At 38.6% G+C, this 25,714-nt stretch overlaps 1 protein-coding gene across 1 annotated transcript in view; it reads right to left on the reverse strand.

Moving 5' to 3' along the window:
* Window positions 1-237: 237 nt before the first annotated feature.
* CNTN5 (contactin 5) overlaps window positions 238-25,714 on the reverse strand; it is a 642,146-nt gene continuing 616,669 nt past the window's right edge. Inside the window, exons 19-22 of the mRNA XM_069553671.2 lie at window positions 22,012-22,198; window positions 21,457-21,569; window positions 6,932-7,100; window positions 238-338 (exon numbers count right to left, since the gene is read on the reverse strand). Coding sequence (XP_069409772.2) covers window positions 238-338; window positions 6,932-7,100; window positions 21,457-21,569; window positions 22,012-22,198 — 570 coding nt within the window. The remainder of the gene's footprint in view (window positions 339-6,931; window positions 7,101-21,456; window positions 21,570-22,011; window positions 22,199-25,714) is intronic.

Genomic DNA, 25,714 nt, shown 5'->3' on the forward strand with positions numbered 1-25,714 from the left:
TACAAAAATTCATTACATACAATCTGCATATTTTTATTGGACCAAGAACTGTCCTCTCCATTTACAAAACCCAAAACAAAATAAACCTGATGGATAAGTAACATTCCCCTCAATCTCCTGTAAGTGCACCACATTTTTAACGCTCATCTCAAGGTCCTGAGTTTCCAGTTACATTACTACTCTATTCACTGTAGTTATCAAGCTAAAGCAAATAAAATCAAATTAAGTCTGAAGTTTTCACCAAGGGGTTGAAGGAATCATCAATGCCAAAAGCAACATTACTGATGAAGACATGGAGAGAGTTCGGAGGGCTGACTGAGCACTAGTGATTTTCCCACCTGTGAAAAGGAGAAGCATTAAATGGACAGAATTATTTTGGCTTTGCCTGAGCTAGGATAAACTCATTTTTTAGGTATGTTAAGACAAATGAATGCAATATCAATCCTGTTTCTGATGAGAGTGTTCCTTGTGTTTAGGAAACAAGAGGTTGTCTGGGGTTCTCAAAAGATATACTGAGGGCAGAAGTATATATCGAATAGTGTCTTTAAAAGGTTGTGTCACCTTGAACAAATATATATATAACATCAATCAAATATATCTAAAACAAATATATCTAAGTGTGACTTTCAACAATGAGAAACTGATGGAAAACATCCCAAATTCCAGGTACGAGAATAAAATAATTTCTATAGTGCAAAATTCAGGAAATGGAATAAAAATAATTAGCAAAAGTTTGTGGCAACTAGAATTCATAATTCAATGAAGTAAAATTTTAAATTTAATCATAAAATATTTAATTTACATATGGATCTTTAATTGATTTTACAATGAGCAGGTTTAAATTCTGGATTTGTTTGAATGGAGATTCTCACACCAAACTCATCAAAGAAGAACTATCTTTCATTACTCTTGCCAGGGCTTCCCAGGTGGTGCTACTGAGAAAGAACCCGCCTGCCAATTCAGGAGACATAAGAGATGCTGGTTTGATCCCTGGGTTGGAAGGATCCCCTGGAGGAGGAAATGACAACCTCTTCCAGTATTCTTGCCTGGAGACTGTCATGGACAAAGGAGACTGGCAGTCTACAGTACATAGGGTTGCAAAGATTCGGACATGACTTTCATCTTGACACAAAAGCATTGTATTTAGTTAATGTATTGGGGTGGCTGCTTGATTAAACTCACTAATTTGGAAGGATTTTTGTGAAGTAGTTTTGATAGCACCATAAATTCACAAACCAAGTATCATTCTTAGATTTTTGGTTATTCAAGCCAGAAGCCTTGGAATATATCATCATCATGATTGATTTCTAGTGAATGGTTACTATATGCCAAATACTGTACTAAGCCCTTTATATAGACTATCTTATTTGATCTTCACAATATTCCTATGCAGTATGTGCTATTGTTTATCCCAGTGTTGCTGATGATACTGGGGCTTTAAAAGATCATAGAACTTATTTAAAGTCATTGAATTAGGGATTAGGGGAAAGATATGCTTTTATGTGTTATCTCTATTAAAACAATGATTGGTCTTAATTAAAAACATAATGATAGATTAATAATAAAATGTACCAACCAATTTTTGGAATCATCCTTGTGTCAGCTATCCTCTCTGGCCAGATTAAGTGTAACAGAATCCTAGGTGTGATTTTTCTTACAAGACTGACTCTCAGTTTATTTTCCAGACATATTTAAGAACTGAAGAAACCTTTGTTTTGTAAACTACACATACATACACCCAAAGCAGCAAATCTTCTTTCCTTTGAAAATTTTTACAGCTAAGGAGCTAATAAAATCTATTATTAAACATATTGGAGAATGTTACATATATTTCAACTTGTACAAAATGGGGTCATTGTGAAGTGCATGGCCACATGTGAGCTATAAGAAAAGTTTGATGGCAAAGCCTCACTGGAGTGTGCATGCATAATAAATAAAAACTATGAAAGCATTCTTTCTATTTATATGAGAGTGGCTGCATGCTTGTTAAATCAACTTACTTGACACTTGTACAAAAAAACCTCCTTACTTTCAGAATGTTAAGTAGGGTCTATATCTCAAATTCCATATAGAATCCATGAAAGAAAACCATGCTATTTCAGCATAGCAAAACACAAGCAAAAACAAACAAACAAACAAATAACAACAAGAACAATAACATTGAATCAATTTCTAGTCTCAGATATGAAACTAACTATTTCCCTTGAGCAGGTCATTTAGCTTCTTAGGCTTTTGGGTTTTAGAAAAGAGAAAAGAATGAAACCTATTGTTGCTCCTGTTTTATGGGTCTAATACCAGGAGACTGAACATTATTAAAGATCAGGAAATGGGTTGATTGGATGAAGTATTATCAACTGAAACATAAAAGTTGACAATTTCACTTGAGAATGATTGCTCAGTAAATAATGCTCATGTGCTGTGCTGTGCTTTGTAAATCAGTCATGTCTGTTTGCGACCCCACGGACTGTAGCCTGTCAGGCTTCTCTGTCCATGGGATTCTCCAGGCAAGAATATTGGAGTGGGTTGCCATGCCTTTCTAAAGGGTAACTTCCTGACCCAGGGATTGAATCCAGGTCTCCTGCATTACAGGCAGAACCTAGGTCTGCTGCATTGTGCGTGGATTCCTTACATCTGAGTCACCAGAGAAGCCCAAATAATAATGCTCATAATTACCCATTAATTAAATGTACATTAAACATTTTTTATTTACGGCTTTAATAAAAATTGCCTAATATTTTTTCAATGAGAGATTTATGTCTTCAATGTAATCTTTTGCATTTTCTTTTCACAAACTCAATGAAATGATTACTTTCTTCAGAATTTGTAAAATCTCCCTTCTTTTAATCAGTTTTTCTCTTGTTGATATAATAATGGTGGCAGTGGGTGTGAATTCCAGTTCTTCCTCTTAGTATTAATAATAGTATTAATTATAGTATGATCTTAGGCAAATTACTTAAATTTTCTCCATAAAACAAAAAAATGCCACCTACCTCATAGATTGTTAGGAAAATTAAATAAGTTGTTAAGCATTTGTGATTGTGTCAGACTTATAGCAAGGGCTCTATAACTTTTCTATAAAAGTTAGAAATTATTAATATTGCTGATAATAATAATGATGTTTAAATAAATTCTAGCAATCTAGTATACAGCATCATGATTGCAATTAATGAAATGTAATATATATTTGAAGGTTGCTAGAACTAAGATCATGGCATCTGATCCCATCACTTCATGGGAAATAGATGGGGAAACAGTGGAAACAGTGTCAGACTTTATTTTGGGGGGGGGGGCTCCAAAATCACTGCAGATGGTGATTGCAGCCATGAAATTAAAAGACGCTTACTCCTTGGAAGAAAAGTTATGACCAACCTGAATAGCATATTCAAAAGCAGAGACATTACTTTGCCAACAAAGGTCTGTCTAGTCAAGGCTATGGTTTTTCCAGTAGTCATGTATGGATGTGAGAGTTGGACTGTGAAGAAAGCCGAACACTGGAGAATTGATGCTTTTGAACTGTGGTGTTGGAGAAGACTCTTGAGAGTCCCTTGAACTTCAAAGACATCCAGTCAGTCCATTCTAAAGGAGATCAGTCCTGGGTGTTCTTCAGAAGGAATGATGCTAAAGCTGAAACTCCAGTACTTTGGCCACCTCATACGAAGAGCTGACTCATTGGAAAAGACTCTGATGCTGGGAGGGATTGGGAGCAGGAGGAGAAGGGGATGACAGAGGATGAGATGGCTGGATGGCATCACCGACTCAATGGACGTGAGTCTGAGTGAACTTCGGGAGTTGGTGATGGACAGGGAGGCCTGGAGTGCTGCAATTCATGGGGTCTCAAAGAGTCGGACACTACTGAGTGACTGAACTGAAGAATGTAAATTCGAAATGTTTTCACCACAAGAAAGAATTAGCAATTATATGGTCTGATGGAGGTATTAGCTATATTTTTTGATATATTTGTGTACAGATGTATAATATATGTGTATCATATCCACTCTTTTACACCTTAAATTTGCACAATGTTATATTTCAGTTATATTTCAAAATAAAGCTGGAAAAAGAAGAAATGCAATGAAATTTATAATATATTTTGAAATCAATAAACCTAATAGTGTTTTAATTTTAAAAAAATTTCTTTTTAAAATTCCCTGCCCCTCACTGTCCATTATCTAATGATAAAAGCAGTCACTGCAATAGAGAAATAGATATATTAAGCTAGAGCGATAGTGAAAGGCAAAGGAGAAAGGGAAATATAATCCAACTGAATGCAGAGTTCCAGAGACTAGCAAGGAGAGATAAGAAAGCCTTTTTAAAAGAACAATGCAAAGAAATAGAGGAAAACGATAGAATGGGAAAGACTAGAGACTAATTTTCTCTTCAAGAAAATTAGAAATACCAAGGGAACATTTCATGCAAAAATGGGCACAATAAGGGACAGAAATGTTAAGGACATAATGGAAGCAGAAATGATTAAGAAGAGTTGACAGGAATGCACAGAAAGTGAAAGTGAAAAGTAAAAGTGAAGTCGCTCAGTCGTGTCTGACTCTTTGTGAGCCCATGGGCTGTAGCCTACCAGGCTCCGCTGTCAATGGGATTTTCCAGACAACAGTCCTGGAGTGGATTGCCATTTCCTTCTCCAGGGGATCTTCCCAATCCAGGGATTGAACCTGGGTCTCCGACATTGTAGACAGATGCTTTACCATCTGAGCCACCAGGGAAGACCAGAAGAACTATACCAAAAAGGTCTTAATGACCCTGATGACCACAAAGCTGTGGTCACTCACCTAGAGCAAGACATCCTGGAGTGTGATGGCAGGTGGACCTTAGGAAGCACCACTATGAACAAAGCTAGTGGAGATGATGGAATTCCAGCTGAACTATTTCAAATCCTAAAAGATGATGCTGACATACCCTCAATATGTCAGGAAATTTGGAAAACTCAGCAGTGGTCACAGGACTGTAAAAGGTCAGTTTTCATTCCAATCCCAAAGAAGGGCAATGCCAAAAAATGTTCATACTACCACGCAGTTGCACTCATTTCAATGCTAGCAAGGTATTGTTCAACATCCTTCAAGCTAGGTCTACAGTATATGAACCAAGAACTTCTAGATGTAGAAGCTGGATTTAGAACAGGCAGAGGAACAAGAGATCAAACTGCCAATATCCGCTGGATCATAGAAAAAGCGAGAGAATTCCAGAGAAACATCTACTTTTGTTTCATTGACTACACCAAAGCCTTTGATTGTGTGGATCACAACAAACTGTGGAAAATTCTCAAAGAGATGGAATACCAGACCATCTTACCTGCCTTCTGATAAATGTGTATGTGAGTCAAGAAGCAACAGTTAGAACTGGACATGGGACAATGGGCTGGTTCAATATTGGGAAAGGATACATCAATGCTATACATTGTAACCTTGCTTATTTAACTTATATGCAGAATATATCATGTGAAATGCCCTGGTGGATGAAGCAGAAGCTGGAATCAAGATTGCTGGGAGAAATATCAACAGTCTCGTATATGAAGATGATACCACTGTAATGGCAGAAAATGAAGAGGAAATAAAGAGCCTCTTGAAGAAGGTGAAAGGGGATAGTGAAAAAAGCTGGCTTAAAACTTAACATTCAAAACACTAAGATCATGGTATCTGGTCCCATCACTTCATGGGAAATAGAAGGGGAAACAATGGAAACAGTGACAGACTTTATTTTCTTGGGCTCCAAAATCACTGCAGATGGTGACTGCATCCATGAAAGATGTATGGCAAAACCAATACAATATTGTAAAGTAACTATCCTTCAATTAAAATAAATAAATTTAAATTAAAAATAATCAAATAAAAGATGCTTGCTCTTTGGAAGAAAAGCTCTGACAAACCTAGACAGTACCTTAGAAATCAAAGACATCACTGTCCCAACAAAGGTCCATCTAGTCAAAGCTAAGATTTTTCCAGTAGGCATGTATGGATATGAGTATTGAACCATAAAAAAGGCTGAATGTCAAAGAATTTATGCATTTGAACTGTGGTGCTGAAGAAGACTCTTGGGAGTCCTTTGGACAGCAAAGAGATCCAACCAGTCAACACTAGAAAAGAAATCAACCATTAACATTCATTGGAAGGACTGATGCTGAAGCTCCAATACTTTGGCCACCTGAGGCAAAGTGTCAGCTCATTGGAAAAAAATACCCTGATGCTGGGAAAGGTTGAAGGCAAGAGGAGAAGGGAATGACAGTGGATGAGATGGCTGGATGGCACCACCGACTCAATAGACATGAGTTTGAGTAAACTTCGGGAGATGGACAGGGAAGGACAGGGGTGCCTGGCATATTGCAGTACATGGGGTTGCAGAGTCGGACATGACTTTACAACTGAACAAGAGCAAAACTGGTTTAAAAGCAATATTGCAAAGCCCACATGGCCAGCAGTGTACTTCTTGTGGTCAGTGAAGACTGGGGATTTTCTCAGATAAGATATTTTAATGAGACTGTTGACTCCTTCTTAGATGTGTGGAAATTTCACAGTTGTGGGTGGACCACCATGGTTTGCATTAATCAGAAGATCATATAGTATTCTGGCTTCTTGGGTGGTTTGGTAGTAACGAATCTGCTTGCCATTGCAGCAGATGCAAGAGACTTCGGTTTGATCCTTGGGTTGGGAAGATGCCTTGGAGAAGGAAAGGTCAACCAAGTCTACTATTCTTGCCTGAAAAATCCCATGGACAGAGGAGCCTGGCAGGCTACAGTCCATGGGGTGGCAAAGAGTTGGACACAAATGAGCAGTGGAGCACACTTGCATATAACGATCAGAGGATAAGAGTAGAGAACCTTCAAAGTCTCTGAACCATGTAATCCATCATGTTAATTTTGATGAGGTTTACATGATGTTAATGTTAGTGGTTATCAAATTAAGCCTACTGTATCAAAACTTACCTGAATATGATGGGACCCTGATTTGGGAGCTAGCGGTTCCATCCCCTCCTTCACCATATGCTCGCACTTCAATGATATAGACTCCAGCATCGGGGAGTGGGACTACTGCTTGAGGTTTCTGCGTTTCAATAACTTGACTGTTGCTGTGACCCTCTTGCCTATAAAAAACCTGGAAATGATGATAGATTTTTAATAGTCAATCAAGGATTTGATAGTCAATCAAGGATTCCAAATATCACATTCTGCCTCCTGTATATCACATTCTGAGCTAAGTAGAGGGAGCTTACAGCTTAGGTAGATGTGCAAGCCAATGTAATATATATGTTATATGCAGCAATGGAAGTGTATGCAAGGGGCTATGGGAATGCAGAAGAGAGTTTAATCCCCTCTGGTGGTTTAGGGAAGGCTCCTAAGCAACTAAACCAACCTAAGAGAAGGTGGTGCTGAGCTAAATATTTAAAAAAAAAAAAAAAAGATAAGTAGAGCTCACAAGTTGGAGAAGAAGAGCAGAAAAATTTTACAGAGATAAGAGAAAATGAAAAAACAATCTAAGTAATAAGAAAGCAATAGTATTAGAAGACAGTTGAGAATAGTGAGAAACTGAAGCTAGGGAAGTAGGCAGCAAGGGGGAAGATCACTGAAAATGTTTTATTCCTGGCTAATGAAGTGAATAGTATACTGAGGAAGAACCCAAAATTGTTATCTTCAAATCATCTAAAAGGAGTAATCAGAAAATTTGTTAAATATATCAATAATAAAACCTTAACAATGTAGAAGATGGCTGAAAAGTTAAAAACATAAGAGTATTTTTAATTTTACCTTTGCATTTACTTTTTGATGAATTGGCATTTGGATATATTAGATAGCCAAGTTAAGGCCTTTTTCTTTTTTAAAAAATATTTACTTAATTCATTTGGCTGCTCTCACTCTTAGTTGTGGCATGTGGGATCTAGTTTTTGTAAAGGAATTGAACTTAGGTCCCCTGCATTGGGACTATGCAGTCTTAGCGACTGTATAACAGGGAAGTCTCAAGTTAGGGCTTTTTTGACATTTGTTCATGGTACTAGAATTAAACATATATTTATGGTAAACAGAGTTTTAGAACTACAGATTAGGACACAGGATTAGCTTGTGTATATAAGTCAGTAAACTAAGGTTGTAGAGATTACATAATTTATACAAGATTATATGTTCAGTTGTGAAAGTAATTGCATTAGAAGATTAGTAATCTGATGATCAGTTCAGAGGTGTTTCACTGTATCATTCTGTTTCTACTCATTTGCCACCCAGTAAACTTATTTGTGTGTGCGTAATAGTCAAGTAGCAGCAATGAAGATTTTAAATGAATTTTTATTCAGTTTCATTGTTTTTGTGGTTTTTCATAATTGTTAGTATAATGATTTCTTTGTGTAATGAAGAGAACAATGATTTTGTAGTCATACAGACCTGTATTCAAAACAGTCTCCTACAAAACAAAACAAAAAGCAATTTCCTACACATTTCAGTCTGAGCAAATTTGGGCAAGTTGATAACCTTTCTAAATTTCAAGTGCCTATACTGTAAAGAAAAACAATGTAAAAATGTCCAGCACAGGATCTGGTAAGCTTAAAGAGAAAGTGACTTCTTCTGTTGCTATTATTGTTCATTGTCAGTGGTCAGTATTTACATCATAAAATATTAACCGCATTGGAAAACTAGAAAAATTATAATAGATTTTTCTTATTGAAAATGTGTTTGAACTTGACTAACCTACATACAAGAAAAGAAAATTAAATGTAAGTTTCGCATATTGAAGCCTGCTTGTACTTAATCCTCCTTTTTGCATTCTGGTAGCATATGCTCCCTGCATTTTATTTCCTCTGTCTTTCATGGATTTCAATTTACTTCTGGTCATGGGAGAGAAGTAAATTCTTTGTAAAAGTATATAACATGTGCAATAATTCTATCTATTGAAATCCTTAGAAAGATGGATGCCATAACTTCAACATAGTTGGGAAATGAAAAAAAGTCACAGAATATTTCACTGGGTATCTCATGTAGGTCAGGCACAGTGATACATACTGGAAATTTAGAGAATAAGAACACATGGTTCTGCTCTCATGGCACTTACAGTGGAGACAAGCAATGCAATCAAGTGTTCTGTGTACTGCAATAGGAAACATATTTGATGCTATAGCCACATACAGAGCAGTACAGATCTGGGAATCAGAAGCTCTTCTAGGAGGATGCCTATAGCAGGTTTTTTTTTGGCTTTAAAAGAAATGACAATTGTATCATAATTTATGGTTCTCATTTTGACTCTAGTAGCATAAAGAATTAGAATTCTGTTCATCTACATTAGATAATTAGAAAGCGAATTTATGGCAACAAAAAAGTATGTAAATTGGTAAGGATTGGCAGGGGAGTAACTATTTTAGAGGACATTGTTATTATGGTTCAATAAATTACAATTCTTATGACAATGAAAAATGCAACCAGTAATGCATATCTAATGTTGCTGTAAAATCCAGAGTTGAAGAAAAATTTGTGGATCAGTTGAGATTTAGGAACAAAAGGGGTAAGGGCAGGAAATATCAGTTAATGGCGGCAAAAGGAGTTTGAGATTAAATGTGGCTTTTATCAATATATCCAGGGAGATGAAGTGCTATAGGAGAGTAAATAGGTATAATAAGTGAAAAGATATATTAAATTAATGGTTAGTCTTAGGTGATTTAGAGAATATTCATTCATTGTAAAATCCTGATTTAGAAAAAATGAATACAAATGACAAATATGAGATGGTTAAGAAATTATCAAGACATGTCAGAAATAGTTATTGACAGTAACAAGACCAGAGAGTACTTTGAGAACCTGGACATTTATAGATTGACTGTTACAATAATGACTATCTCCAGACATAAAGTGTCTATTGTCTAGACTATTGTCAAATTCTACTTAAAAACCTGAGAACCGTGGGTTAGCTAAAGAGATGATTCTAAACAAACAATAATGCCACATTGCTATTCTTAAAGTAATGATATGGTATTGGCTAATCTGTACATCTTATGGTAAAAGTAATGGTGTTAGTAAGTCTAAAAATATAGCAGAATAAATTTTTGCTAGTTTTGCCCACAAGTGTCATTGGAAGGATGGATCTTATTAAACAAAAGGGCTATCCACTAGTACTTCTCAGGTGGTGCAGTGGTAAAAAATCTGCCTGCCAATGTAGGAGACACAAGAGACACAAGGTTTCTTAAATCATCCCACCCAGAGGGATGGTGTCGAGGGGGAGGTGGGAGGGGTGTTCAGGATTGGGAACACGTGTACACCCGTGGCAGATTCATGTTGATGTGTGGCAAAACCAATACAATATTGTAAAGTAAAAGAAAATGAAAAAAGAAAAAAGAGAGAGAGACACACACACACAAGGTTTGATCTCTGAGTACCAAAGATCCCCTGGGTGAGGAAATGGCAAACTGCTCCAAATTCCATGGACAGAGGAACGTGGCAGGCTATAGTTCATGGGGTCACAAAGAGTTGGACACAACTGAGTGACTGAGAACACACATACAGTCACCAGCTGAGCATCTTGAAGACAATTGCTCTTCAGAATAGTGAGTGATGAATCCAAAGTTCAAGTGGCTGTGGGTGGGTGAGGAGGAATCAGTGAGATCTGGGTGAAAAGAAGGTGGGAGCACAAGTACCAGTGAGAAGCCTCAGCTGTAAGATGACTACAAGGACCTTTAAGAACTGGATTTCCTGTTGGCAATTTCATATGTGTGTTTGCATGTTGTGCCTTTCAGTCTACTATCCCCCACTGACATTTCCATAAAGTCTTCTTTGTATATGTTATTCAGTTCAGTCACTCTGTCGTGTACAACTCTTTGTGACCCCATGAAATGCAGCACGCCAGGCCTCCCTGTCCATCACCAATTCCTGGAATATATACAAACTCATGTCCATTGAGTCGATGATGCCATCCAACCATCTCATCCTCTGTCGTCCTCTTCTACTCCTGCCCCCAATCCCTCCCAGCATCACCGTCTTTTCAAATCTGTCAGCTCTTTGCATGAGGCAGACAAAGTATTGGAGTTTCAGCTTCAAGATCAGTTCTTCCAATGAACACCCAGGACTGATCTTCTTTAAGATGGATTGGTTGGATTTCCTAGCAGTCCACGGGACTCTCAAGAGTCTTCTCCAGCACCACAGTTCAAAAGGATTGATTCTTCGGTGCTCAGCTTTCTTTACAGTCCAACTCTCACGTCCATACATGACTACTGGAAAAAGCATAGCCTTGACTAGATGGAGCTTTGTTGACAAAGTAATGTCTCTGCTTTTTCATATGCTGTCTAGGTTGGCCATAACTTTCCTTCCAAGGAGCAAGCATCTTTTAATTTCATGGCTGTAATCACCATCTGCATTGATTTTGATGACCCCTAAATTAAAGTCAGCCACTGTTTCCACTGTTTCCCCATCTACTTGCCATGAAGTGATGGGACTGGAGGCCATGATCTTAAGTTTCCTGAATGATGAGCTTTAAGCCAACTTTTTTACTTTTCTCTTTCATTTTCATTAAGAGGCTCTTTAGTTCTTCTTCACTTTCTGCCATAAGGGTGGTGTCATCTGCATATCTGAGGTTATTGATATTTCTCCTGGCAATCTTGATTCCAGCTTGTGCTTCCTCCAGTGTTTCTCATGATGTACTCTGCATAGAAGTTACATAAGCAGGGTGACAATATACAGCCTTGGCATACTCCTTTTCCTATTTGGAACCAATCTGTTGTTCCATGTCCAGTTCAAACTGTTGCTTCCTGACCTGCATACAAATTTCTCAAGAGGCAGGTCAGGTGGTCTGGTATTCCCATCTCTTTCAGAATTTTCCACAGTTGATTGTGATCCACACAGTCAAAGTCTTTGGCATAGTCAATAAAGCAGAAGTAGATGTTTTTTCTGGAACTCTCTTGCTTTTTTGATGATCCAGCAGATGTTGGCAATTTGATCTCTGGTTCCCCTGCCTTTTCTGTATCCAGCTTGAACATCTGGAAATTCACTGTTCATGTATTGCTGAAGCCTGGCTTGGAGAATTTTGAGCATCACTTTACTAGCGTGTGAGATGAGTGCAATTGTGCAAGTTTGAGCATTCTTTGGCATTGCTTTTCCTTGGGATTGGAATGAAAACCGACTTTTTCCAGTCCTGTGGCCACTGCTGAGTTTTCCAAATTTGCTGGCATATTGAGTGCAGCACTTTTACAGCATCATCTCTTAGGATTTGAAATAGCTCAACTGGAATTCCATCAACTCTACTAGCTTTATTCATAGTGATGCTTCCTAGGGCCCACTTAACTTCATTCCAGGATGTCTGGTTCCAGGTGAGTGATCACACCATCATGATTATCTGGGTCGTGAAGCTCTTTTTTTCTACAGGCCTTCTGTGTATTCTTGCCACCTCTTCTTAATACCTTCTGCTTCTGTTAGGTCCATATAATTTCTGCCCTTTTTTGTGAGCATATTTGCATGAAATGTTCCCTTGGTATCACTAATTCTCTTGAAGAGATCTCTAGTCTTTCCCATTCTATTGTTTTCCTCTATTTCTTTGCATTGATCGCTGAGGGAGGCTTTCTTATCTCTCCTTGCTATTCTTTGGAACTCTGCATTCATATGATTATATCTTTCCTTTTCTCCTTTGCTTTTCATGTCTCTTCTTTTCACAGCTATTTGTAAGGCCTCCTCAGACAGTCATTTTGCTTTTCTGCATTTCTTTTTCTTGAGGATGGTCTTGATCCCTGTCTCCTGTACAATGTCACAAACCTCTGTCCATAGTTCATCAGGCACTCTATCTATCAGATCTAGTCCTTACATCTATTTCTCACTTCCACTGTATAATATTAAGGGATTAGATTTAGGTCATAACTGAATGGTCTAGTGGTTTTCCCCACTTTCTTCAATTTAAGCCTGAATTTGGCAATAAGGAGTTCATGATCTGAGCCACAGTCAGCTCCTGGTCTTGTTTTTACTGACTGTATAGAGCTTCTCCATCTTTAACTTCAAATAATATAATCAATCTGATTTCAGTATTGGCCATCTGGTGATGTCCATGTATAGAGTCTTCTCTTGTGTTGTTGGAAGAGAGTGTTTGCTATGACCATTTTGTTATGACCAGGGTGTTTGCTATGACCATATGTATATGTTATATATATACACACACATATATGTCACATTATATATACATGGTATACATATACATGTCTTCATGTAATACAAGCCATTTCTTTCTTAATTTTTAAAATATGATGAAAAACATATAAGCATAATCAAATATAGAAATGATTGTATAAACTATTATGTATGAGTCATTTTAACTTGTGGGGAACACAGTAAAGGGCTGAATCCCATATTTGGAGTGAATATAAGATAGAAGAACAGCTGTAAGATACAGCAAGCTCTCCTGGAGGAGGGCATGGCAATCCACTCCAGTATTCTTGCCTGGAGAACCCCACAGACAGAGGAGCCTGGAGAACTAGAGGCCATAAGATAACAAAGAGTCTGATGCAACTGAATGACTTAGCATGCATGCAGGATATAGTCAATCAAGGAGATTAGCATGGCTATAGACCCTAAGGTCCCTGAAAAACTGGAGAAATATATGGATGGGCTTCACACTATGTAGGCTGTGGAATATATTTTCAATACAAGTGTACCTATGTCTCAGGAGTCTGGCAGGCTCTAACTAGTAGCTAAATGGAATAAACTAATGAAAATTCTTATGTACTGATGGATCATACAGTAAGTAGCAAGCTTTGAGCCTGACCCCCCCCCCCCCATACTTTCTCATGCTCTATAAATAGCAGAAAGCAGAGGTAAAGGGGAAGATGTATGGTGAAATGTTAGTTGTTCAGACATGTCTGACTTTTTGCAACCCCATGGACTATAGCCCACCAAGCTCCTCTGTTCATGGAATTCTCCAGGTACAAGTACTGGTGTGGGTAGCCCAGCTATTCCCCTTTCTAGGGGATAGAATCTCGGTCTCCTGCATTACAGGTGGATTCTTTACCATCTGAGCCACCAGAAAAGGTGAAGGGGTTGTATATTGGGAGAGGACATTTCCACTGTAGACTGAAAAATGAGACCTTGGTTTCTTGGTACGTAGCCTGAAGCTCTTATACTGAATTTCTCCTGGCTGCACATGTCTTTTCTGAGTGGACAGAAGTTTCTCTTGGTGGAGAGAGGGATACTTGCTCTAGGGAAAGCATAGGCTTTGGTATTTAGCATTTATTTTCTCTTCCACTCAACTTTAAATCTGTACAAGGAGAATATGGTAAGTATAAGATGGCTGTTCTACTTGATAATTTGAGAAGTTTCTTTAATAGCATAAAGAAAAAAAAAAACCCACTCCCAAGATCATTAAGGAGAATTACAGCTGAATATAAAAGCAGAGAATATATCAATAGCCGAGAAAAGAAGAGAAGCTAAAAGCAATGGAGAAAAGGAAAGATATACCCATTCGACTACAGAGATCTAAAGAATAGCGAGGAGAGATAAGAGAGCCTTCCTAAGTGAACAGTGCAAATGAATAGAGGAAAACAATAGAATGGGAGAGACTAGAGATCTTTTCAAGAAAATTAGTGATACCAAGGGAACGTTTCATGCAAGGATGGGCTCAATAAAGGACAGAAATGGTATGGACCTAACAGAAGCAGTATTAAGTAGCAATGGTAAGAATAAGCAGAAGAACTATACAAAAAAGATCTTCATGACCCAGATAATCATGATGGTGTGATCACTTGCCTAGAATGTAAAGTCAAGTGGGCCTTAAGAAGCATCACTACAAACAAAGCTAGTGGAGGTGATGGAATTCCAGCTGAGCTGTCTCAAATCCTAAAAGATGATGCTGTGAAAGTGCTGCACTCAATATGCCAGCAAATGTGGAAAACTCAGCACTGGGCACAAGACTGGAAAAAGTCAGTTTTCATTCCAATCCCAAAGAAAGGCAATGCCAAAGAATGTTCAAACTACCGTACAGTTGCACTCATCTCACATGTTAGCAAAGTAATGCTGAAAACTCTCCAAGCCAGGCTTCAGCAATATGTGAACTGAGAACTTCCAGATGTTCAAGCTGGATCTAGAAAAGGTAGAGGAACCAGAAATCAAATTGCCAACATCTACTGGATCATGGAAAAAGCAAGAGAGTTCCAGAAAAACATATATTTCTGCTGTATTGACTATGCCAAAGCCTTTGACTGTGCGAATCACAAAAAAAACCTTCGGAAAATTCTTAAAGAGATGGGACTACCAGAACACTTTACCTGCCTCCTGAGAAATGTGTATGCAGGTCAAGAAGCAACAGTTAGAACTGGACATGGAATAACGAACAGGTTCCAAATTGGGAAAGGAATACATCAAGGCTGTATATTGTCAGCCTGCTTATTTAACCTATATGCAAAGTATATCATGCAAAATGCCAGGCTGGAAGAAGCACAATTGGAATCAAGTTTGCTGAGAGAAATATCAATAATCTCAGATATGCAGATACACCATCCTTATGGCAGAAAGTGAAGAGGAAGGAAAGAGTATCTTGATGAAAGTAAAAGAGGAGTATGAAAGAGCTGGCTTAAAACTCAACATTCAAAAAGCTCAGATCATGGCATCTGGTCCCACCACTTCATGGCAAGTAGATGGGGAAACAATGAAAACAGTGAGACTGCAGCCATGAAATTAAAAGATGCTTGCTCCTTTGAAGAAAAGCTATGGCAAACCCTGGAAGCATGTTAGAAAACAGACACTTTACTTTGCCAACAAAAGGTTCCCCAATCAGAGCTATGGTCTTTCCAGTAGTCATGTATGGATTTGAGAGATGGACTATAAAGAAAGCTGTGCCCTGAAGAATTGATGCTTTTGAACTTTGGTGGTGGAGAAGAATCTTTTTTTAAAAAAAATTTTATTTTAACTTTATTTTACTTTACAATACTGTATTGGTTTTGCCATACATTGACATGAATCCACCATGGGTATACAAGTCCCTTGGACTGCAAGGATATCCAGCCAGTCCTTCCTAAAGGAGATCAGTCTTGGATATTCATTGGAAAGACTGGTGCTGAAGCTGAAGCTCCAAAACTTTGGCCACCTGATGCGAAGAACTGACTCATTGGAAAAGACCCTGATGCTGGAAAAGATTGAAGGTAGGAGAAGGGGATGACAGAGCACAAGATATTTGGATGGCATCACCAACTTGATAGGCATGAATTTGTGCAAGCTCCAGGAGTTGGTGATGGACAGGGAAGCCTGGTGTGGTGCAGTACATGGGGTCACAAAGAATCGGATATGACTGAGCGACTGACCTGAACTGATACTTCAATCTAGAGGTATGTTATTCTTTTTGGAAGTGCCAGTAACAGATGCCATATGTGTTAAAGATACTAAGTATTCTAGATCCAGACCCCAAACTAGTGAAGTTTTAAAAACAAAGATTTTTTTTTTTCATTTGAAAATACTTATTTGGGAAAAGTAAGTTACATTAAGAAATTTCTTTGAATTTTTTTCGTCCAGTTTTCTGACAACTGATATGTAATATATTAAGGAAACATGGATTTGATTCTGAATTGGGAACTGTAAAATGAATCACATATTAATTGACCTGAAGAAGTGATGAATATGCTAAATAAGCTCCCACATTTGACTCACTTTTTATATGGAAAGCTATCTTGTCTGAAGGTAAATAATTTGTAACCATGTCTACAGAAAACGAGTATTTTTCAGCATTTTTCTGGTTCTTCGTGCCTTTATTACTCTTGCTCATGAATAGAAGCTCTGATGTTTTAAAAGTATTACTATTAAATCTAGACTTCTTAAACAAAATCCCAAGAAGTCCAAATTGTCTTGGACAGTTTCAAAGAGCAGTGAGAAATTTAACTAAATAGGTAATGCTTAACGTTTATCTGAATAGATCCAATATTAATGTGTTGCCTATGACACAATTATAAATAGTTCAATTCCATCCTTCTCTCACTATATTCTTGCTCACTTTGAGGTCCCTGATAAATTTTGTAATAGGGAGACGGATTTTTTTTTTCTCTTAACACATTTGAATGATATTTTCCATATCATTGTGTATTTCTCTGGTAATATCTCGTCCTTATGTATGTTGCTAACACCTCAATCTCTGCAATAGGGAAGTAAGATCCATGCTTTCTTAGAAAATGGACTGATCTAACTCCAAACTCTTGCTGTTTTATCTTACTATTTTAGGTTATTTTTGTATTTATTTATTTGTTTTTGGCTGCCCTGGGTCTTTGTTGCTGCCCGCGGGCTCTCTCTGGTTGCGGTGAGCAGGGGCTGCTCTCCCGTTGCTGAGCATGAGCTCTAGATCATATAGGCTTAAGTAGTTGTGGCGTATGGGCTTAGCTGTGCAACGGCATGTAGAATCCTTCCAGACCAAGGACTGAACCGGTGTCCCCTCCCAACCACTGGACCACCAGGGGAGTCCATGATCTAAATCATTGAGAATAAATTGCACCTAGTATATACTATCTTAGCTATGAAAAAGCAGAGTTCAGTGGATCACTTATGGATCAAGTCTGTGGAACAAATTCCCCCCATATTTATCACTTATCAATCATTTTCACAATCTTGACATTTCTAGATGAGGATTTTCCCTTAGTTCATCCATCTTAAGCTAGACTTGATGCAAAAGATAAAATACACCATCTCTGCGCTTTAAACTTCAGGCACTGACTCCTACTTCTAGTTTCCAGGCTCAAATTTACATACCATGCATGTTTCTAGTGATCCCTTTTGCTTGTAAAAGCAAAGTGATAGGTCAAGATAAAAAGTGAAAAGAAATTTACCTTCCTTTTGATATTGTGATTAATTGTGGAAGTTCTCTCTTACTTTGATTAGCAGGAAGTCCTCTACCACAAATTTTCCAAGAATTCTAAGAGGTGAACTCAGTCTTAATGGGTCTGAATCTTTACAACCCCATGGACTGTAGCCTGCTAGACTCCTCTGTCCATGGGGTTTCCCAGGCAAGAATCCTGGAGTGGGTAGCCATTTCCTCCTTCAGAGGATCTTCCTAACTCAGGCAATGAACCCGGGTCTCCTGCATTGCAGGCAGACTTCTTATTGTCTGAGCCACCAGGGAAGCCTCTTATTGGGTCAAGTCTACCTCAAATTAACTCACAGAAACAGAAATGATTAGTGTGTTGACATGCCCGTAGTTTTGTTAATGTATTGTGACTGCTACACACTACTATGTTTAAGAAGAGGGCTCACTATTACATTGGTACCATTTTTGGTCTGGTAGTAGTTTTCTGGGGATGTAGTAGGAATCAAATGGCAACCCACTCCAGGATTCTTGCCTATGAAATCCCGTCGACAGAGGTGCCTGGTGGGCTATAGTCCAGGAGGTTGCAAGGATTCAGATGTGACTGACAACAGATAACAGTTAATTTTCAATATTATATCAGTTTTAGATGTGCAATATAGGGATTCAATATTTTGGCTTCTTTGCTGGTGGCTCAGATATGGTAAAGAATCTGCCTGTAAGCAGGAGACCCAGATTTGACCCCTGGGTTGGGAAGGTCCCCTGGAGAAGGAAATGACAACCCATTCCAGTATTCTTGCCTGGAGAATTCCGTTCCTGGTGGGCTGCAATCCATGGATTTGTAAAGTGTCAGACAGGACTGAGCAACTAACAATTCACTTCAGCAGGAATCAAATATTCTCCCTCTGAGTATCCTACTATCCACTCCACATTTGTGTGAACCTCCCTCCAGACGGTATGGGTGTTTTAACTGCATGTAGATCCTTGCCTAGGCAGCTCTTGTGTAGTTCTTCTCCAATTCATGCTCTGAAAAGGAATATCCAATCTTGTGTTCCCTAGGTTCCATCTCATTAGTTTATATTCATGGCTACTGTTTAATTTAGCTTATATTCACATTCCTGTTCCATTGTGCCTATGTCAATAGGAGTTTTCATGCCTAGTCACCTGCCCTGTGAAAACCAGACCTTTGTAGGGGAACCCAGGCTCTACCTCAGTCATCAGTCTGAAGTCCCCTTCCCTCAAGGGTCCCTTTGCATCATTCCTGCCAGTAGGTCTCCCACTGGCGATTAGCCCATCTATCAGAAGGTCTAATAAGGTAGACTCTATTTGTTACCAGCAGGCTCCTTTCTTAGAAACTAGATTTTCCCCCTTGGGGACATAAGGAGGTGAGACCATTTCAAGGAATAAAAGAAGAAAAAAAAGCTCTGTCAATGTGTGCCTACTTGGCACTATTTCCACAACTAAGATGGACAACATTAGAGATTCTTCTCCCGCAACAAGGTATTCCGAGGGGTTTTGTGCTGTTTTCATTGGGATAGAACTGTCAGGCAACTTTTAAAGATCAAATTCTTCTGTTAAAATATTAAAAAGTTCTATCTAGTGGGTAAAATTCCTCCAATAACAATAAGAAAAATAGTAGCTTTTTTTTTTTAAGTGAGTGCACTATTTTTGTTAGAAAGTGAACTTTCTATACACTAAACATTTTACACATATTGTCTTATTTAATCCTTAAAACAATCCTCTACGATACTATTTTTGCATTTAAAATATTGATCTCTTTATTTTTTATTTGGCTACATCAGATCTTAGCTGCAGTACACAGGCTCTACCTGTGGGATCTTCTCATGGGCTTTTCTCATCGCAGCAGACAGACTCCATTAGTTGCTCTTGGGCTCAGTAGTTGCTGCAGCACACAGGCTTTGTTGTTCCATGGAAGGTGGGATCTTAGTTTTCTGACTTGGGATTACACCCACCACCCCTTCATTCCAAGGTGATTCTTAACCATTGTATCACCAGGGAAATCCCTTATCTTAGCTTTTTTTTTTTTTTAAGTTAAAATGAAACTCAGTTTAAGTAACTAGTTCGAAGTTATGGAACTGGGATTTGAACTGGTGTCTGTCTGACTTAAGGGTCGGTTCTCTTTCTCCACTCCACATAACAAATGGGAAGACCATGCTAGGAAAACACACACCTGATAATTTACACTTGTGACTAACTTCATAAAATACCTCTAGTTGGGTCAAAATGAATGTTTTCATCCTTCCTAGAAGCACTGAGCATAAAGAGATGAATGAGACAGAGGCTTTGCCTTCAATCATGTATAGTTTGGGCAGGGAGATAGCAACATGTAAGGAGGGTGAGCAGTGATGTGATAGAAGGGACAAACATGGGCGAGGAGGAGGGTCATCTCACCAGGAGCCCTATGCCCAGCTTCATGTTTTCTCCAGGTTTTGTGGTGCTTCTTTTCTTCACTGAGATGTGCCCAAAGCCAAATGGCTCTTCCAGGCAGTCATATGCTTTCATCTACCATCTATTTTCCACTCCAGTTTGAGAGACTGCTTGCCACAGTTTGAATGAAATCAGGTTGTTTCTTGGTGATCCATCACCATTTCTGACCATACTGTTACCCTTAATCATTGAAGGATCTACTTGCCTTAGACTACAAGGTGTGAAGATGAGGGGAAGAGTATGGAAAGAAGAGGACTAGGGAAGGATACAGAGAGAATGGCTCACCTGTTCTCCCCCAAAGATCAAATTCAACGTCCCTGAGGATTAGGACAGATTTGAGAGAGTGTTTAGTGTGAGGGTGTTTATGATCCATAATTCTAGTCTGTAAGAAGTACTACAGTTTGTGCCTGAACATATTCTTCTTGGGAATTATTTAACTTAAAAACGTATTCCATTTATAACTATTTCAGATTTTAGCTTCAGAATTTTAGCCCTCTGTAAATCAAATACTGTGTTACCATCTCAGATAATTGAACAGCCACCTAAATAATGCTTTTCAGTCTAAAGATAATCATTGAAATATTTTAAAATTCCGTTATAAATAGTAACCATTAATGATTCTGTATGAGTTTAAGAAATAGAATCCAATATTATGGAAGAAGAATTTGAAGTTCAGCCAATTCAATACCTAGACCACATATTTTTTAAAATCAGAGACAAAGTTGTTTTTCAAAACAAACTGTCTGAACATGTTTATATTTTCAGATCTCTTGTTGGCACATAGCAGGGTGACTTATGTGAAATGTTGCATCTATTGTGGAGCCAGCTGTCTCTCTCGATGGTCTCTCTCGTATCCCCTGTGCTGACCCTAGCATTTCTTTCTTCGTGTGTTTCTTTGCTGATGGAAAGTCTTTCTACTCAAACTAAGTGGTCCAGTCTTTTCCATCTGCCAGGACAATTTGTTTTGGGGGAGAGAATGCCAAGACTCTCTGTCAAAGTTTTGCTTGTCCTGACACTGCATCATGGAACCATCTTCACTCTGAGTTCAAATTGTTGTCTTTTCTACCCATTCACTTCCTATGCCTTGTGTAGCTGAAACTGATTTTGATTGCCTTGACTTTCCCACTGCACGAAGGCAGTTTCCAGTATATAGATAGAACAATAATTGAGGGGGAAAAAAACAGCTATGTTAATAGGTCTTTTTATGCCTTTTTAATTGCACATCCTCACAATAGCAATTTTTGAGATGCGTATCTATCCAACAGAGTGAACACACACTGACCTTGTAGCCCATGACTTCAGACTCGTTGGCTAATGGCCTTACGGGGTCCCAGCCCAGAGAAAGCTGAGAGCCCTGTTGCTCCCACCTGAGGTTGTTAGGTGCTTGACTGGGGGCTGCAAAATGAAAAGAAAAGTGAGTGCAAAAGATATCTTAAATACCTTTATTCACTTAAATTCTTATGAGTATTTCAACCTTACTTGTGTTCAGTAGTTGGCTGGCACCATAGGCCTCCTTCCAGCGAGAATCAGATAAGGAGGGTTTTGCTCCAGGAGTATCATTTTAATAGCTACTCTGCTGAGCTTTTGAACCCAAATCCTTTTATCTCCCTTCTGTGTCAAAAATCGCTTAGCCTTGTTTCACAGGAAGATAACCTTTCTGTACTGTGAATGCAAAATTTTCTGAGCTAGTTTTAGAATTCAGATCTAAGCACTGAAGCGAGACTAGGAATCAAAACTCTTCTTCAACTCAGTTTATTATGTACCTCACGTGGCTTTCAGAAATGTTAAAAAATGTTTCCCTTTTGTCTGAGACAAACACAAAGCCCAGGTTACTTACGGGATTTCTTGGTGGCTGCACTCACTTCACTGCTGGGTGGCCCATATCCAGCTCCATTATAAGCCCTCACTGTGAAGTGATATAACGTATTTCCTTCTAACCCTGTCAGGATGATGGATGACTCGTTCCCCCTTGTTTTGACGGTTTCTGCTGCATCTTCTTGTTCCATGTCTTTCCAATAACCAATCTGTCAACAGATTATCACATGACAGATTAATTTTAAAGTTTCCCCTGTTGAACTTTTTTTTTTTTTTACCCCTTGGATATTTCTCAACTCCACCTCTGGGAAATTATTCCTGTACCACCCAATGAACAGGTTCTACTAATGAGGCCAAACTCAGTCTTAACTGCTGCCTGATTTGCATCTGTGTAAACCATAGCACCTTAATAGTACTCAGCAAAGCAGTGAAAGGTGCTACCTTGTAGCCTGGTAGCATGAAGAGTCATTCATGAAGTTGAAGAAATTCCTTTTTCATATGTCATTGGGACCATTTCCCATTCAAAGCCATCTAGCTATTAATTATTTATTTAATTATTTATTTTTAAAAATTTTTTAAATATAAATTTAAGAAAGAGACATGAGGAACATTTCCTCCTCGGCCCCACACAGAGGTGAATCACACAGCTGGATGAGTTTAAAAGAGAAGAGGTGAGAGAACACTCATGATAATTTGGAATGGTTTCTTGGACTGTAAGGAGATCCAACCAGTCCATCCTAAAGGAGATCAGTCCTGGGCGTTCATGGGAAAGACTGATGCTGAAGCTGAAACTCCGATACTTTGGCCACCTCGTGTGAAGAGTTGGCCCGTTGGAAAAGACGCTGATGCTGGGAAGGATTGGGGGCAGGAAGAGAAGGAGACGACAGAGGATGAGATGGTTGGATGGCATCACTGACTCGATGCACATAAGTTTGGGTGAACTCTGGGAGTTGGTGATGGACAGGGAGGTCTGGAGTGCTGCGATTCATGGGGTCATAAAGAGTCAGACATGACTGAGTGACTGAACTGAACTGAACTGAACTGAAATACATAAAAATAAATTACTAGGATTTGGGAGGGTGGCAGAAGGGAATAGCTCTTTGTCAAAGCACATTTTGTGTATTGAGATGATCTTTCCTGGTTATACACTCTTCGTGGCTAGTCTCATTCCAAACTTGATCCCTTTATGAGATTCAAAAATTATCTGTGTATATCTAAAGCTTAACCCTATTTGTACATTAGAACTTAATTATGTATGAAGGCATAACAGGGTATTTTTCCCCCTTACTTCTTTATCTTGGTAAAAATAAAGGAAGAGTAATAGTTCTTTTTCCAGTTAATTACTGTGGTGAAAGAAGAGTATTTCTGCAACCATTGCACCTCCTTCAAGTACTTTTTCTACAGGCTAGAAAGTCAAACATCACAGTTCCCGATTCTGGTACAAAATTCGGGCAGTGAGGACTTTGTTTGAAACTTGATATATTCTGGATTATACTTTGGACACTCACTTCCTTGGGTCTATTGGGAGGTACTGGAGGCTGCTGTCTCCCAGAAAAACAAGAACTGGAGTCCCTTTCCCATCCCTCTTCCAACCTAGATGCTGGCTAAAGACAAGAGGGAGTAAAAAATGTCCAGAGAAGAAAGAAAGTTAGAAATTATAACTGCAGCCTTATGACATGAAGAGTGTAATAGCCGTATTTTCTTCTTTATACTGTTTGGTATCTAAAAATTAAATAGCCTGGGTCCCTTCCTTTCTTGTGAAAGAGTGTTGTGCATAGATAACTTTCTATTGTAGCTTGTTAGAGGAGACAGACAGGATGACTAAAGGACGTTTCTTGGCTCTCCATCTTAAGGAGATGGTGAGTACATTTTCATTTGTTTAAGAAATATTTGCACAATGTCAGTATGGAACATTTCCTCTGCCAATTGTTACTTTCATGGAACTGTTGAATGGGGAGAAGAATGTGTACAGATGTTGAGTAATGAAAGGGATATAGTACTTTAGTTTTCAGCATCCATTTCACCCTTATTCTAGTGTGTCTTCCTGGACTGAAGAGATGAAAAAATGAGCACCATATTTCCAAGACTCCCTTGCAGTTAGGGCTCTGAATATATTTTAGGTATAGGCAGTCAGATGCATATGCCTGGTATTTAAAAGTAAAAGTGAGATATAGATTGGGGAGCTATAGATTGAACTTCCACCAATTCTGGTGGTTTTTTTTTTTTTTTTGCCTACAAGTATAGTAACAGAGACATTATTTTTCCTTTCCCCTTCACCCTCTGACTGTGGCAGCAAAACTGAATGGCTCATTGTCTAACCATTAGCTTTATGGGAGTTAAGAAGCTACACACAAGAAAACCATTTTGTTGGTGCAAATTATAGTAACATGGTGGAATTCTGGAACTGGCAGTAACATCAGAGGCTTCCAGATCACAAAGTCTTCTTGAATGTGGAGCTGTCCTATTTGTGATGACTTCCAAACAAACCGCAGCAGTGGAGTATGGGACTAAGGCTGGACATTTCCTGGTTTTAGTAGACATCAGTGTTTTTCTCTGTGTCTTGGTCCATTGATTAGCTTTAACAGTCATTTTTCAAAGATCATGGAGTCTGTCAATTTAATTCAATAATTTTGTAAACTATTTAATACTTAAAATAAAACACTTCCTATTTAAGCTAGAGTAATTTGCTGCTCCTGTTGCTGCTAAATCGCTTCAGTCGTGTCCAACTCTGTGTGACCCCAGAGATGGCAGCCCACCAGGCTCCCCTGTCCCTGGGATTCTCCAGGCAAGAACACTGGAGTGGGTTGCCATTTCCTTCTCCAATGCATGAAAGTAAAAAGTGAAAGTGCAGTCGCTCAGTCGTATCCGACTTTTAGTGACCCCATGGACTGCAGCCTACCAGGCTCCTCCATCCATGGGATTTTCCAGGCAAGAGTACTGGAGTGGGGTGCCATTGCCTTCTCCAGAGTAATTTAATTCTTTGCAATTAAACACTGTCTGACAGACCTACACAGCTCTTGGGGAAAAAAGTGTATATAATTAATCAGGGACGTCCCCGGTGGTTCAGTGTTAAGCAATCCACCTGTAATGCAGGAGACACAGGTTCGAGCCCTGTGTTGGGAAGATCCCCTGGAGGATGGCTTGGCAACCTACTCCAGTACTCTTGCCTGAAGAATCCCATGGACTGAGAAGCATGGCAGGCTACACTCCATAGGGTCACAAAAAGTCAGATATGACTAAAGCAACTAACCATGTACTCACGTAGTTAATAAGATAATCACAATCAAATTCCTGTTTCTCATCCTTGTCTCTTCACAGATTTGAACTGGCATATAGCTGAATGAATGAACTTCAGAAATTGTTTGATTAAACCGAAATGCTCTAACACTGCCTTTTGTATTATGTTTGCCCCATTATTCTTAATTCCAACAGCTAACTTATCTTGTTTGATTTTCAGCATACTTTTAACTGAGGAAATCTAAGCTATTTTCAAACTACAAAATTGAATGACATGTTGTTGGATGAACAAATGTGTATCTTTCTCCTTCCCAATGGTATATCTGATTTTCAGATCTCTGTTTCAACTTTCTTTAGTTGGCTGGATTATTTTAAGTTAGTTAAATATGTGTATTTGAGAGAGTTTAGTGTGATTAAATTCAACAGATTACAGATTTTGATACAAACACAGATTCCAATACAAATAATTCTAGCTCTACAAGATAAAA

Source organism: Ovis canadensis, chromosome 15 (genome assembly GCF_042477335.2).
Source record: "Ovis canadensis isolate MfBH-ARS-UI-01 breed Bighorn chromosome 15, ARS-UI_OviCan_v2, whole genome shotgun sequence".
NCBI lineage: Eukaryota > Metazoa > Chordata > Mammalia > Artiodactyla > Bovidae > Ovis > Ovis canadensis.